The 14855-nt window shown below is 50.2% G+C and overlaps 1 protein-coding gene across 2 annotated transcripts in view; it reads left to right on the top strand.

Annotated features, from left to right (window-relative positions):
• GGNBP2 (gametogenetin binding protein 2) overlaps positions 1–8191 on the top strand; it is a 33987-nt gene extending 25796 nt beyond the window's left edge. For both annotated transcript variants that reach the window (XM_063146542.1, XM_063146541.1), the window contains 7 exons: positions 127–301; positions 990–1184; positions 2562–2706; positions 2959–3084; positions 4516–4661; positions 6049–6303; positions 7955–8191. In XM_063146542.1, the coding sequence (XP_063002612.1) occupies positions 127–301; positions 990–1184; positions 2562–2706; positions 2959–3084; positions 4516–4661; positions 6049–6303; positions 7955–8158 (1246 nt within the window). In that variant the 3' untranslated portion in view covers positions 8159–8191. The remainder of the gene's footprint in view (positions 1–126; positions 302–989; positions 1185–2561; positions 2707–2958; positions 3085–4515; positions 4662–6048; positions 6304–7954) is intronic.
• Positions 8192–14855: the final 6664 nt, after the last annotated feature.

Raw genomic sequence — 14855 nt, 5'->3', positions numbered from 1 at the left:
GGTCAAGGCATTGCTTCTGAAGGATGGTGATTCGTTGGCGTGCCGACTCATGGTTTGCCGATTCGGAGTTTGCCCTTCGTGCTTTGCGGCGTCTCAGTGTGATTTTTCCCCCACCACCACCCTCAGGCGGAGAGAGAGGCATGCCAAGACAATAGACATAGCTCAAGAGGAGGTACTTACCTGCCTGGGCATCCACCTTTACGAACGGCTGCACCGCATCTGGCAGAAGCTGCGGGCTGAGGAACAAACGTGGCAGATGCTCTTCTACCTGGGCGTCGATGCTTTGCGTAAAAGCTTTGAGGTACGGCCTCTTATTTCCCCCCCGACTACCGGCCGCTAGGTCTTTCGAGAGTTTCCACGATAGAATTCAGTCATTAAGATTGGTGAAGTTTATTTATTTATTTATGTAAGCATTTTTATGCCGCCATTCAGCCAAAAAAAGGCGCTCACGGCGGCTTACAAAAGTATTTCTTGACAGCCCCTGCCCACAGGCTTACAATCTAAAAGACATGACACAAAAGGAAAGGGGACTGGGAGGGAGGAGGAGGAGGGGGGAAAGGAAAGCAAATTCAGGCACTACAATCTTAGTTGGAAAGTTCAGCAGTTAGTTGGCAGTTGGCAGCAGGAGGCAGGGGGCTCTCAACTGGAGCTGGACCCAGGCACGATGGAGAGGTGCCTGGCTGCTGCTTCCTCCCTCATTGGAGGCCTCTGCAGTGTCAGTTGGTAGCAGGAGGGAGGGGGCTCTCAGCTGGAGCTGGACCCAGGCATGATGGAGAGGTGCCTGGCTGCTGCTTCCTCCCTCATTGGTGGCCTCTGCAGTGTCAGTTGGTAGCAGGAGGGAGGGGGCTCTTAGCTGGAACTGGACCCAGGCACGATGGAGAGGTGCCTGGCTGCTGCTTCCTCCCTCACAAGTTCCTTTGGCAGGCTGGGAAGCGAAGAAAGCTCTGCATCCTCTCTCTGACTTCTGAGCCTTTTGTCTTCCTGAGCAGATGGCTGTGGAAAGGGTGCAAGGCATTAGCCGGCTGGAGCAGCTTTGCGAGGAGTTCTCCGAAGAGGAGCGGGTGCGGGAGCTGAAGCAGGAGAAGAAGCGGCAGAAGCGAAAGAACAGGAGGAAAAATAAGTGCGTGTGCGAGATCCCTGCTCCTGTGCCAGCGACGGAAGAGAAGGAGATGAGCGAAGAGAAGGTAAGGTCTGCTCTTCCAGCCCGGAAGCGCAGAAGGTCTGTAGTTCCGTATTGATTTACATCCGCTTTGGTCCCTGTCAGGAAATGGGCTTGTACTTGCCAGCCTCGAGCCGAGTGGTTAGATTGTCCGATTGGAGAGGCCCATGATCAAATCCCCACTCAGACCTGAAAAGTATGTCCTGTGATCTTGGGCGAGGCCTACCTCACAGGGTGGTTATGAGCATAAGATGGAGGTAGGTGGGTGAGGGAGAACTGAGAATACCAGCTTGAGCGCCTTTGACAGGACATAAACCTGATGGGCCTGTTCAGACGACACCCTAAACCATGGTTAGGCCGCTAATCCTTTTGCAGCAAATGCTTGGCTAGCATGTTGAAACCATGGTTATGGAATGGTTCACATGACATGCTAAGCCACAATGTTTAGCTCATAAGACTTCGCCTGGCTAGCTGAACAGGGTCAAAAAGAAAGACACAGGGCTTCCTTTTGAGAATCCTGCCATCTCGGTCAGGCCAGTGAGCAGTTTCGCCCAACAGTGGCAAGTGGACATTGTGAGATCTTTTGGCTAAATACCTTTTGAAAACCCTCTGAGGCTTTCCCAACTGGAAAAGACCTGGGATTGGATTTGAGAGCTTACACGTGAAAAACAGATGTTCTGCCAGAAGTTGAGGCTACTCCTTGAGGTACCTTGTTTGGGATATGAAACTCTCCCACTCCATGCGTGTCCACAAACCAGCCTTCCCCAACCGGGTTTTCTCCAGAAGACTCGGACTACAACTCCCATGATCCCCAGCCAGCTGGCTGAGGATTATGGGTGTTGTCATCCTGCCCCTCTGGAGGGAAGCTGTTCCAGGACGGCTCCCGTTGACCAACGAGCGTCACCCAGCCTGGCCTAGAATGTACGACGAAAAAGTGTTAGCGGCTACCTCATATAGCTTTTAACCAGTGTAACGTTTAAATAAATCGGAGTTACGGACTCGTGTGTCACGTGTCCGGCTATGTGTATCGTCGTGGTCCTTTTTCAGCGCGAGAGGCGTCGGTGAGCTCCTTTTAACCAAGCTAGCAGTCTTCTGTTGTTCCCATAGCGTATTCCCCAACCTGGTGTCCTCCAAATGTTTTGATCCCCCAACTCCCATCAGCCCCGGCCAGCGTGGCCAACATCTGGAGGTTGGGGAGGCTGCGCTTTTTTTTTTTTAACGGACCCCCCTGTATTGCCAGATATCCCGTATGACGGTAAAAGGAACCCCTCCAACGGCGTTCTAATCCCACCCTTGCAAACTTGTCCCCTAGGATGTTTAGGCCCTCTCTGTCTCCCCCGGCACACCCTCTTCTCTTCCGATTGCCCTTCTTCACATGCCTCCTCTTTCCGTCTCTCCGAAGGAAAACTTCTTGGAAAGTGGCTGCAAAGCCTGCGGCAGCACCGAAGACAGGGCCGGCTGCGTCGACGTCATCGTCACGAGCGAGAACACCTCCTGCACTTGTCCCACTGGGGGTACTTTACTGGGTTCGCCTAAAATCAAGAAAGGTACGTCAAGCTAAAAGGAGGGGTGGGGGGGCGGACAGATTCCCATCACGATAAACCGGTTTATTTTCTTTATCGTGATGCCTGAACGCCGGCAGTGGCTTGAAACGCATTGAAGCCGCCGCCGTTAAAGCGACCTTCAAAAGCACCTTGGGACGTTTCCTTTTGGTGTGCCGAACGGCGTAAGAAGGCGAACACTTCTTTGTCTGCGGTTTGCGCTGCTAAGCAGACGTTCCTCTCTCGCCCTCCGCCCAGGTTTATCTGCGCATTGTAACGGCAGCGACTGTGGCTACTCCTCCAGCATGGAGGGAAGCGAGACGGGCTCACGAGAGGGTTCGGACGTCGCTTGCACCGAAGGGATTTGCAACCACGATGAAAACGGTAGGCCCCGGCATCAAGGTGTCGGCATTGCGCTCGTCTTTGGACATGTTCCCATTTCTTCTTGCTCTGCAAACACCCTCCCCCTTTTCCCTGCTGGTATTTGGACCCCTGGCAGATCAACACCAGGCAATCGCGCTTCCGAAAATTGCGGGGCGGCCTGGGTGGGTTTTTAGAGACGCTCTGTTGGATTTTAGTTTCTCGAGTCGTTCGCTGCTGCGAACCTTTAATTGTTGGTTTTCATTAAGCTGTCTGAAGGATTCGTTGAATAAAAAGGCACAGTTTTAATACATCCTTTACCTGGGGTGTCCTCGTTAATATGTCTGCCTTATTGTATCCCTTTCATTTACGTAGCTCCCTCCTCCCTATAGAGCAGAGGTGTGGAAGCCCTGGCCTGCAAGCCTATTCTGGCCTGCGGAGCCATGAGTTTATCCAAGCCTACCCCCCCTGCTATTACCTATGGATCTCAGTGCACGATAGCAGGGATATGGGCTGGCAGGGAAGCTATATGTCTTTCTCAGTATTAGGGATATCTATTGCAGGGAAACCCAGCCCTTCTGGGCTCGACAGATTTCCCCAGCGCCCATGGCTTGGCTTGCATTTGCGTGGCACCTGCTGGTGTCATTTGGGCAAATTTCAGGTGTAGATTTTGCAGGTTTGCATGCTTTGCTCAGATTGTGGCTGTAATTTGTGCAAATTCTGCAGTTTTCCACAATCTACAAATTTTTGAAAGTTGTTTGTATGTGACCGGTTCAGCCCTCTGGCAAGAGCAGACTCTTCCTACCCTAAGAGGTTGTTGTTTGGGAAGGAAGAGGGAGAGAAAGAGGGAGAGAAAAGGCGGGTGGCAGAGAGAAAGAGGGAGAGAACTGGCGGGTGGCAGAGAGAAAGAGGGAGAGAAAAGAGGGTGGCAGAGAGAAAGAGAGAGAGTGGGCAGGTGGCTGAGAGAAAGAGGGAGAGAAAAGGCGGGTGGCAGAGAGAAAAAGGGACAGAACAGGCAGGTGGCAGAGAGAAAGAGGAAGGGAGAGAAAAGAGGGTGGCAGAGAGAAAGAGAGAGAAAAGGCGGGTGGCAGAGAGAGCAAAACGGGGTGACCCTGTCACTTTTTGTTCTAGCCATTTCTGCCCTGTCGGCTGCTGGCATTCAGTTCTTGGCAGAGTACCCACGAGGGAATGCGGCAATGGGCAGAAAAGAGGCTGCCCACCCCTGCGCCAGGCCTTCCCCCATTTTCCCCTTCTCCCTCTCCGCTGCAAATTCGTGGCATGATACCTTTGCCCTTCGCTCGTGCCGCGGGTGTCACGAGCGAACGCTTCCGTGCCTCCCCACCCTCATTCCCTGGAGCAAGCGAGCCCCCGCCGACTTCTGCCTTTCTCCCTTCCCCTTTTTTCTTTTTGCGGGCGCCCCCGCCAACCCCCCCTCCTCCTCCTCCTCCCTTGCAGGCGACGACGCGTGCCTCCACCGCTGCGAGGACAAGGAGGAGGACGGCGACAGCTGTGTGGAGTGTTGGGCGAATTCGGAAGACAGCAGCACGAAGGGCAAAAACAAGAAGAAGAAGAAGAAAAGCAAGAAGTGTGAGGCCGAGCATGTAAGTGCTCCTGTCTGTGTGCGCGTTTCCGGACGCCCGCTGGCTCTTGTTTTTAAGACCACAACCCTACACAGGTTTGGACAGAAGAGCGGCCTGCAGCTCCCAGCATCCCCCAGCCAGCCATGATGGGGATTATGGACCTCTTTCCCACCCAGACCTGCTTAGGATTGCGCCTTCAGGGCGATGGAATCTGACCACTTCTCAGTGGCGCTTCCAAAGAGCATGCCAGCGATTGATTGATTTATACTGCCCAACAGCCTCGGCTCTCTGGGCCGCTTACAGCTAAAACCATGAGACGACAGTGCAGTTTAAAACTTCAGAATCACACGAAACCAGACTAAGTTACAGTCCAGGGAAGGCTTGTCTGAACAGAGATATGTTTTTAGGAGGCGTTTCAAAGATATGACATTTTCCGCCTCCCGGACCGCCCGAGGGAGAAGGCCCCGCCTTCCAGGTTCTTCGTGACATATTCTATTCATCTCGGAATGACGAATGAAGACCGTAAATGTCACGTGGGTGTATATAAGGGACGGTAGTGTGCTAGGTATCGTGGTCCCAAGTTGTTCAGGGCTAGCAAAGCTCTCCACATCGGCTCAGACGCAGCCTCACTTCTGCGCGGCGGCTCTTTGCGGGGTGTTTCAAGGTTAATTCCCTTTAAACGCCTCCTTGTCTCGGATCAGAGTTGACACTAAAAGAGCAAGGTGGGTGAGAATCCGCACCAGAGTTTCCCCATCCCTGATTTCGACAAAATTACCTAGAGCTCTCCCTTGGCGTTACAAAATACGTTCATTCATTCATTGTTATTTATTACGGTCGCAGAGCAGCAAAATCCACACCAAAACATGCAAAGGATAGATAAAAAGTGACCTAAAAACAAAATACAACTTGGTGAGTGCCTTCTCTCAGGAGGATTGCAACGTTATTTTTCTGATTTGCGTTGAGGTCACGAGAAACTTAGAGACCCTTTCAGTGATACGGGAGGACGCATTAACTGTTCTGTAATCCGCCCGGAGGACTTTGGTGATTGGGCCGGATTAAATTTTTATTTTTATTTATTTATTACATTTATTTGCCTCCCCACAGCCGAAGTGCTCTGGGCGGTTTGCAAAGATTAAAACGGTGAACGTTCAAAACAAATTTACAAAATTTAAAGCCCCCAAAAGCCTAAAAACGGACAATATCCATTGAAAACAATTATTTTGGGGTCAGTTAAAAAAAAAGGGGTAATTAATGAGATTGTTTTCTAATTAATTAGACATGGATCTCATTAATTACATTTCTAATTAATTAGAAATGAATGAGATTCAACCTTGCGGAGAGAGCAGAGAAGGACTTAGCCGGACTTGTCCTTCACCTTACTCTGTGTGTGTGTGTCCGCCCGCTTTAGATCCACAAATTGGCGAACTGCATTGTAGAGGCGAGTCCACACGAGAGCTCGGGGAAGGCGCCGCACACAGAGTTCCACCGGGACAAGACCAAAGACCCGCACGCCGAGACGTGCTGCCACGCGGGAAAAGCCGGGCAGCTGGTGCCTTGGTTAGAGCACAGGAAAACGGCGGTGCTGTGCGTGACTGAATCCCCGGAGGAGGCTGACTCCGTTGCCGACTCTGGAAAGGGTGGCAAGAGTTTGGTGGAACTCCTTGTAAGTACCGGCGAGGAGGGCGCGATCGGGTCGTGTCTCCCCCCCCCCCCGCTTCGTTGGGGAGACGATAGAACAATGGCCGTGAACGTCGGGATATAGCGAGCTGCCGTATCCAGAGACCGTTGGCCTGTCTAACTCATGGACCCTACATAGTTTGGGTCCAACTTACCTGCGGGATCGCCTTCTCCTGTACAATCCGCCCCGCACACTCAGGTCCTCTGGGGAGAATTTACTCCAGTCAGCCAAAACTAGGCTGACAACCCTTACCCAGAGGAACATAAGAATGACAATGGAACCAGTGACCTAGGGAGGTGGTGGGCTCTCCCACACTAGAGGCCTTCAAGAGGCAGCTGGACAACCATCTGTCAGGGATGCTTTAGGGTGGATCCCTGCATTGAGCAGGGGGTTGGACTCCATGGCTTTATAAGCCCTTCCAACGCTACTATTCTATCATTCTATGATTCTAATATTAGAAGAGCCCTGCTGGATCAGACCAAGGGTCCATCTAGTCCAGCACTCTGTTCACACAGTGGCCAACCAGCCATCAGCCAGGGATGAACAAGCAGGACACGGTGCAACAGCACCCTCCCGCCCATGTTCCCCAGCAACTGGTGCACACAGGCTTACTGCCTCGAATACTGGAGATAGCACACAACCATCAGGGCTAGTAGCCATGGATAGCCTTCGCCTCTAGGAATTTATCCCACCCCCTTTCAAAGCCGTCCAAATTGGTGGCCATTACTCGATCGGTGGACCTTCTCTTCTGCTGCTCCCAGACTGTGGAATGGCCTGCCGCTTAACAGTCTTCCTGACTTTAAGGAAGCCATAAAGACGGATCTCCTCCGGCAGGCCTACCCAGTTGAATTTTAAGAGGCCTTTTAAGAATGCATTAGTTTTACATGTTTTTAATCAATTACATGTATTTTGTGGTGTTTTGTATTTGTGTTGTACCCCGCCTCGATCCAGAGGGAGAGGCGGGTAAGAAATATTGATGAAGATTGTCTGAGCCAGGGATAAGAACGTCAAACGAGTCCTGCTCGATCAGACCAGGGGTCCATCTTGTCCAACATTCTGTTCACACAGTGGCTGCCCAGCTGCCCATGGAATCATAGAAGAGTAGGGTTGAAAGGTGCCTCTTAAGGCCATCGAGTCCAACCCCCTGCTCAATGCAGGAATCTACCTTAAAGCATCCCTGACTTATGGCTGCCTCTTGAATGCCTCTAGTGTGGGAGAGCCCACCACCTCCCTAGGTCATCGGTTCCATTGTCAAACTTCCTGACTGTTAGAGCAGTACGACAATGGAACCAGTGACCTAGGGAGGTCCTGGGCTCTCCCACCGTAGAGGCCTTCAAGTGGCAGCTGGACAACCATCTGTCAGGGATGCTTTAGGGTGGATTCCTGCATTGAGCTGGGGGTTGGACTTGATAGCCTTAAGAGGATGCCTTCTAGCTCTGCTCTTCTATGATTCTATGAGCACCACAGCACCCCCATGCTTGCATCCTGAGATAACCCCTAAGGTACCGAAACGCAACTCCGGCAAAGAAAGCTTCGTGAAACTGGCAGAACACGGGATCGGTGTTGAGATGCCCTTTAGTTTTCTCCGCCGACCAACCACGCCCCCCCCCCTTTTTTCTTTTTCTGTTTTCGGCAGGACGAATCCGAATGCACATCTGACGAGGAGCTCTTCATCTCCCAAGACGAGATCCAGTCCTTCATGGCGAACAACAAGTCTTTCTACAGCAATAGAGAACAGTACCGTCAGCACCTGAAGGAGAAATTTAACAAATACTGCCGCCTGAATGATCACAAAAGGCCAGTGTGTAGCGGCTGGCTGACAACAGCCGGAGCGAACTAAACCCAATAAAATTAGATCTGTCTTTCATTGAAACTTTTGAGATAATTGCTGCGCCTTTTCTCTCTTTGAAAAAACAAACACTTTCTTTAGCAACTAAACAAAAATCTTACCTTTTAAAAAAGAATCAACGTGGCTTTCTCTCTCTCTCTCTCTCTCTCTTTTTTTCCCCTTTTCTTTTCCCTGTGCTGGAGGCCGGTGGAGGTGTAATAACCTTTAACTTTTGGTCTTTTCTTCTGTTTGTTTTCCTTCCAGGCTTGGATCTTTTAGTTTTGGCTAGATCGAGGCAAGCCTAGATTTTCATAATTTAAGCCATCTCGTCTTCTCCCCGCCCCCCAAATTCATGTTTCTCTTAACTGTGACACTTAGCAAAGAAAGGAAAAGAAAGCAACTTAATGGCGAAAGTAATGTTGTACTTATAATTCTGTACAGAAATGGCAATGACCTCAGTATAAAGATTTTACAAAGTAGACATCCATTTGCAAAAAGAATATGTTCTGGATGTAATATGTTGAAGCGCAATGTGCAAAAATTTAAGAATAAAGAATATTTATTAATATGCATAGTAAAACAACAACCGTAACCAAGGCGTGAATGTTTATATACTCTGGTGTAAGAGTCCCGTGTCATCACAGGGTGCTGAAATTGTCTCCAAAGCGAGGTTTGATCTTGAGCAGTTGCTGCTCTTCATTGTTGGTATTTATTTATATCCTGCTTTCTCCCACGGATAGGGCAGGGTACGTTCCCACGTGAGAACGGCTCACGACAATTTGTGTTGAAGTGTTAATCGTTCTGTATAAGGGGCTACGAAATCAGGAGTGGGTAGCACAGTGGGCCCACAGCTCCCATAATGCCTCGCTGTTGGCTTTGTCAGCTAGGCATGATGGGAGTTGTAGTTAAAAACGTCAGGACAGCAAAAAGTTACCCACCCATTTTCTAAGGAAAATCGAGTCCTTGAAAGGTGGTCACACAGAGGAGGGCCAGGATCTCTTCTCAATCTTCCCAGAGTGCAGGACACGGAATAATGGGATCAAGTTACAGGAAGCCAGATTCTGGCTGGACATCAGGAAAAACTTCCTGACTGTTAGAGCAGTACGACAATGGAACCAGTTACCTAGGGAGGTTGTGGGCTCTCCCACATTAGAGGCAGCTGGACAGCCATGTCAGGGATGCTTTAAGGTGGATTCCTGCATTGAGCAGGGGGTTGGACTCGATGGCCTTGTAGGCCCCTTCCAACTCTACCATTCTATGATTCTACGAAACAGTGTGAAGGGATAAAATAGGCCAAATAAATAAAACAACAGCACTGTTGAGTTGTATCCAGTCCTGTGCCTCCATTTCTGGAAGTCTCTGATCCAGCAGAGGCTTCCGCGAATGGAAGGGTGCCAGCCCCTCCCCATCTGTTCCAGATGGTGAGAGGGCTCTTTTGTGTGTGTGTGGGGGGGAAATATTCAACGCCCGGGAAAGCACTGAATGGCGGAGAGTGGGCGGGGCTAGGGAAAGGGGGCGGAAACATCTGGAGGACCCAAGCGGTCTGTATTTGGCCCGCGGGGCTGGAGTTTAACACCCTGGACGTAAAGTTATTTTAACTGCTCCACGGGTCTTAATCCATCAGAAACCGCCCTTTCTGTGAGTTTTGGGGATATAATTTGTTAAAACACACACCTGCTTTAGTGGTTTTAAACAGTTTTCCAGCCATGTGGGAACAGCACATTTGGGGGGGGGGGAACGGAAGGACGAACTCCGTTGGCTCCCTTCTGCGTGGTTGGAATCACTGAAGGAAATAAGTTGGGAGAATGTGGTTGGGAGAATGTGCGAAGGGCGCCCATGCGCTTGACAGCAACCCCAGTGGCCAGAATCCGGTGATGTTTCCAAGTGTGAACTGTTCCTAAGCAAGCGTTCCTTTATTTATGAATTTATTATATTTATACTCCATCTTTTTTCCTGCAAGGACCCCAACCTTTCTCTCCGTTTTATCGAGTGGGGACTAGAACTCGCATCTCCCGAGTCCCAGTCCAGTGCTCTAACCACTATACCACACTGGCTTTTATACTCTTGACTTAAGAGTATAAAAAGCACACACACACACACACGTTACAAAATATTGATGCAAACAGTGAGTTTCAACAAAGCGAGGAATCCATGCCTTTGCTTATTAGTCTTTATTTTTTTTTAATTTATACCCTACCTTTCCACCCAAAAATGGTACTTTAGGTGCCTAACAATAAAATACCGATTCAAAGCGAGACCTTAAATTAAATCATGACATAAAAACAAATAAATGAAAGGCAAAATAGAAACGCAATGAAAGAAATCAGACACAGACCAATTAAAAAACCCTGTTAGCCACAGACCAGCACAAAGACCTGCCTGGTTTTTTTGTAAAAAAATCTTTCCCCAGCAGTGGAAGGGCAACAAGAAAGGGGCCCGAAGTATCATCCTTCAGCAGGGAGTTCCAGAGCTTTGGTGCAGCCACCGAGAAGACCCTCTTGCCGAAGTTTTACCGTCAAGCCACGGGGAGAATAGCTGTGTATGACCAACCTCAGTCTGGCCAGGCTAAAGTCACCTCGTTCAATCTGACACATGTAATGAGAGGACTACTGTAAGCAAGGCTGGTCTGAGGCGAGAAACAAGATGGTGCCCCCTTCCATTCCATGGACAAAAGCCGACTGGACCGGAAGATGAATTGGAAGCGTCCTCTACTGCATTTGAGAGCAGAAAGTCAGCTTAGGGGCTCCGAGCAAGCTCCTCCAATGCCTTGCTGCCGTCTGTCAGTATTTGCCGCCTGAGGCAACTGCCTCACGCTCCCTCATGGTAGGGCCGGCCTTGATTTGTAGGGCCCGCTTCCGCTTTTTGCAAGCTAAGCTCATGATCTCAGTCTTCCCGTACTGATCCTGGGTAAGGGACTCCGGGTCCGCAGAACGTCCCCCGACCCACGCACACAGCTTGCCAGGGCCGGTGCCAGACTATTTTGCGCCCTAGGCAAGGCGAGCTACTTGCACACACACGCACACACACACATATTGCATGGAAGTCCGAACGTGCGCGCCGAGTAGAGAGCTGGGACTGGCTCACTTCGATTTGGGATCGAGCCATCTGGAATTCACCAGGACTTACTTCCATGTGGACGCAACCTGGCGTCCCGATCCCCTCTGCACGTTTACTCGAGGGAATAAGGCTTCTGAGTAAGGAGGCATAGGCGGATCGGGCCGCACTGGTGCCTCCCGGTGCAACGCTTTCTCGGATGCAAGTTCCGTTGATCCACGCGCGCAGGATCGGGAAGCAGGAGAGTTTGCCTTGGGAGGAGTCCACAAGTCCCTAGCTGTCCTGGGGGAAGGGAGAGGGAGTCCCGCTTGCCCGCCTGCTTGGACATTGCGGCCTGTTTGAGGAGAGAGGCGAGGCGACCCGGTGCCCTTTCCTCGGGAGTAAGGCAGAGGCTGGCTTGAGCCAGGTTTGAGCTCGCCACGTGCTTTTTCTTCTTCTTCTGGCGGTGGCCTCCCGGATCTGGGAGGGTGGCTTCCGGGTGGCTAGAGCAGCTCTGGGAGGGCAGCTTCCGGGCGTAAGTCCAAACATGGAGCCACCCACCCACCCCAGCGTCCCTGGCTTCGCTTCGGCTGGGTGGGCGCGGGGGGGGGCATGTTGCTTGCCCAGGCCCAGCTGAATCCTCGGGCCGGCTCACAGCCAACAACGCGTGTGAGTCCTGCACTGCACGGCGCCCCTCTTAGCTTGGTGCTCTAGGCGGCCGCCTGAGTGGCCTCTATGGTAGCACCGGCCCTGCAGCTTGCTTACAACTGGTCCGTGCCATGGTGTAATTTGATGCCCCCGGGTGCTGAGGAAGAACTGCCGTAGATACAAAATGACCGACCTTGACTTCAACCCCATGCTTTTTCGACGCAAGTTGGTTTCCATAATCTCGAGAGTAATCAAGCGAGAAGCTTTGTGTGGGTTTGGGCCCTCGGTTCCAACATACGAACGGCCTATTCTTAGGCCAGATCTACACCAAGGAGGATGTAGCACTATGAAAATGTTATGTAAGAGGAATAAGATCCACCACGCAGGATATACCGGTATGAAAGCGGTCTGTGTAGATGGGCCCCAACAGTTGTCAGCGCACTTCAACACCGCTGTAATGCCGTAGTGTGACTCCTGCCTCTTTTATAATACCGCTTTCATGCCACTTCCATATTGCAATATCCTGTTTGGTGTAGATTAGGCCTCTGTGTGTGTGTATGTGTGTATGAGAGAGAGGGGGGGGGGTTGTCAAAGGGGGGGGGAAATAGGGGATAGAAAACAGTTAAGGCGAACAAATAAAAACCCCAAATGAGCCCAGTGAAGAGTGAGTGGGTTCAGAGGCCACGCAACGCTGACTCACTCTGGGTGAGAAAATTGGATGGCAGGCGAGAGAAGAGAGATGGAATGGAATGGAATGGAATATCCAGAAAGGGAGCATGGCTGGCTAGAATCCTGAACAGGAGCCATTCATACTGCAACAATTGGTTGCCGTTTCCCCCCTTGTGTTATATATTGGCCGCAGCTGATTGGAGCAGCGCAAATCTCACAAGAACTGGTGATACGTTCAGATCTACCTTTTCCAGAGGTTGGGAAGGTACCAGTAGGCTTTCTTTTCTCCTAGTACCTCAAAAAAACCCACCAAGAAAAATAGTGCAAAATAGCGGTTTGGGAGGCTGTGGAAACAAGATGCAAAGCTGATTGCCTCCTGCAGGCGTGTCACTCCTGCTAAAAGCAAACTCGGGTGGTGCGTGCCAACAGCCCTGGAATGAAAACAGGGCTCCTGAAACACAAGGGCTGCCCTGAAGTTTGCAAAAGTACGCACTACCCTTTTTTTAAAGAGAGCCCAATGTCACTTTGGAAAGGGAAACGGAAGATTGTGGAACACACGAGTCTTTTGTCGCAGCTCCCAGGTTTCCATTGGAGTTATTGCTGATCTGGGTTTTTTAACATTCTTCGCAGGATCAGAACCGAACTCGCTGCGCTTTCGCACACAACCCTGCTCCTTTGAGCCCCTCTAAGAATGTACTTCAGGGCACAGCGAACCTTGTAGGACAGGCTGTTGTGGCTGGCGCACACAAGGGGTTTGGGGCAGCTTTTCGGCAGTTGCTGCTCTCGCTAGGCAGGCTCCTGCAAAGACTTACCTGCAGCATAAGTTGACTCAACGCTCAGACTGCCGAGAAAGGGTGCTGGAGTTATTTGAAATTAATGTCCTGCTCTATCGCGGAGTCTCAAGCCGGACAGATGTAAGTGTTAAGAAGGCAAATTCCGTGTTAGGCGTAATTAGGAAAGCGATTGAGAATTAAACTGCCAGTATCGTACTGCCTTTATACAAATCTATGGTGCGACCACACTGAGAATGCCTTGTACAGTTATGGTCACCACACCTAAAAAAAAGAAGATAATGTAGAGCTGGAAAAAGTGTAGAAAGGGGCAATTAAAATGGGGTTGGAGCATGAGGGAAGGTTATAATAGCTGGGATGGTTTAGCTTGGAGAAAAGGAGGCTCAGGGGAGACCTGACAGTGGTGAACAAAATTATGCTGGGTGTGGAGAAAGTGGTAGGAGATTCGGGACAGATAAAAGGAAGGAATTCTTCAAACTGTCGGAATCAGTTCCCTAGGGAGGTTGTGGGCTCTCCCACACTAGAGGCCTTCAAGAGGCAGCTGGACAACCGTCTGTCAGGGATGCTTTAGGGTAGTTTCCTGCATTGAGCAGGGGGTTGGACTAGATGGCCATGTATGCCCCTTTCAACTCTGCTATTCTGTGATTCTATGATTCTATTGGTATAAAAATGAAATAAATAAATAAATAAATAGTTAAACTATGGAATTCACTGCCACAAGATGTGGTGACGGCCACCTGTTTGGATGGCTTTAAAAGGGGACCGGACAAATTCCTGGAGGAGAAGGGTACCCATGGCTACTAGTCCTGATGGCCATGTGGTATCTGAGGCAATTGCTGGGGAACATGGGCAGGGGGGTGCTGTTGCAGTCGTGTCCTGCTTGTGGGTCTCCCCGTGGGCGGCCGCTGTGTGAGCAGAACATCAGACTATTTGGACCCTTGGTCTGATCCAGCAGGGCTCTTCCTATCTTCCTCCTCTCCTCCTTACTAAATTAGTTATCGGGAGGACTAGAAATATGGCAAGCCAATAAATAAATAAATAAGGATTTGTTTTTATTAATGCCAATAATAATTCTCATTATCGTTACGGATGACCACAGTTTATTAAGGATACCGATACAAATGACAACAGTTCAGTATTATTATTGATACTGTCTCCGATTGGAATGAATCAGGGGAAGAGCCTTCAGCGTGGTGGCACCCCTCCTGTGGAACTCCCTGCCTCTGGAGGCCAGGCAGGCACCAACCTTGTACTCCTTTCGGCGCCTCCTGAAACCATCATTATTCCAAGAAGCCTTTCTCTAACATGCAGCCTTGGATTTCTGTTTTGGCTTCTTTTTAAATTTTGTTTTAACTGTTTTTATTCTGTTTGTATTTTCATTTTACCTTGTGCACCGCTCCGAAATTTTTCAATGGGGAGCGGTATATCAATATTCTAAATAAATAAATAAATAAGAAACGTTATCTTTTCGGCGCCAGGTCAAAAGACTTTTCTCTTCTCCCAGGCATTTTAACAGCATTGAACAATGTTAAGTTTGTTTTTAATGGACCCCAGAATCGTTTTTTTAA

The sequence above is a fragment of the Elgaria multicarinata genome, chromosome 22, assembly GCF_023053635.1.
Source record: "Elgaria multicarinata webbii isolate HBS135686 ecotype San Diego chromosome 22, rElgMul1.1.pri, whole genome shotgun sequence".
In the NCBI taxonomy this organism is placed as follows: domain Eukaryota; kingdom Metazoa; phylum Chordata; class Lepidosauria; order Squamata; family Anguidae; genus Elgaria; species Elgaria multicarinata.
The sequence above is the reverse complement of the archived record's forward strand: the minus strand, read 5'-3'. Positions and strand labels throughout refer to the sequence as shown.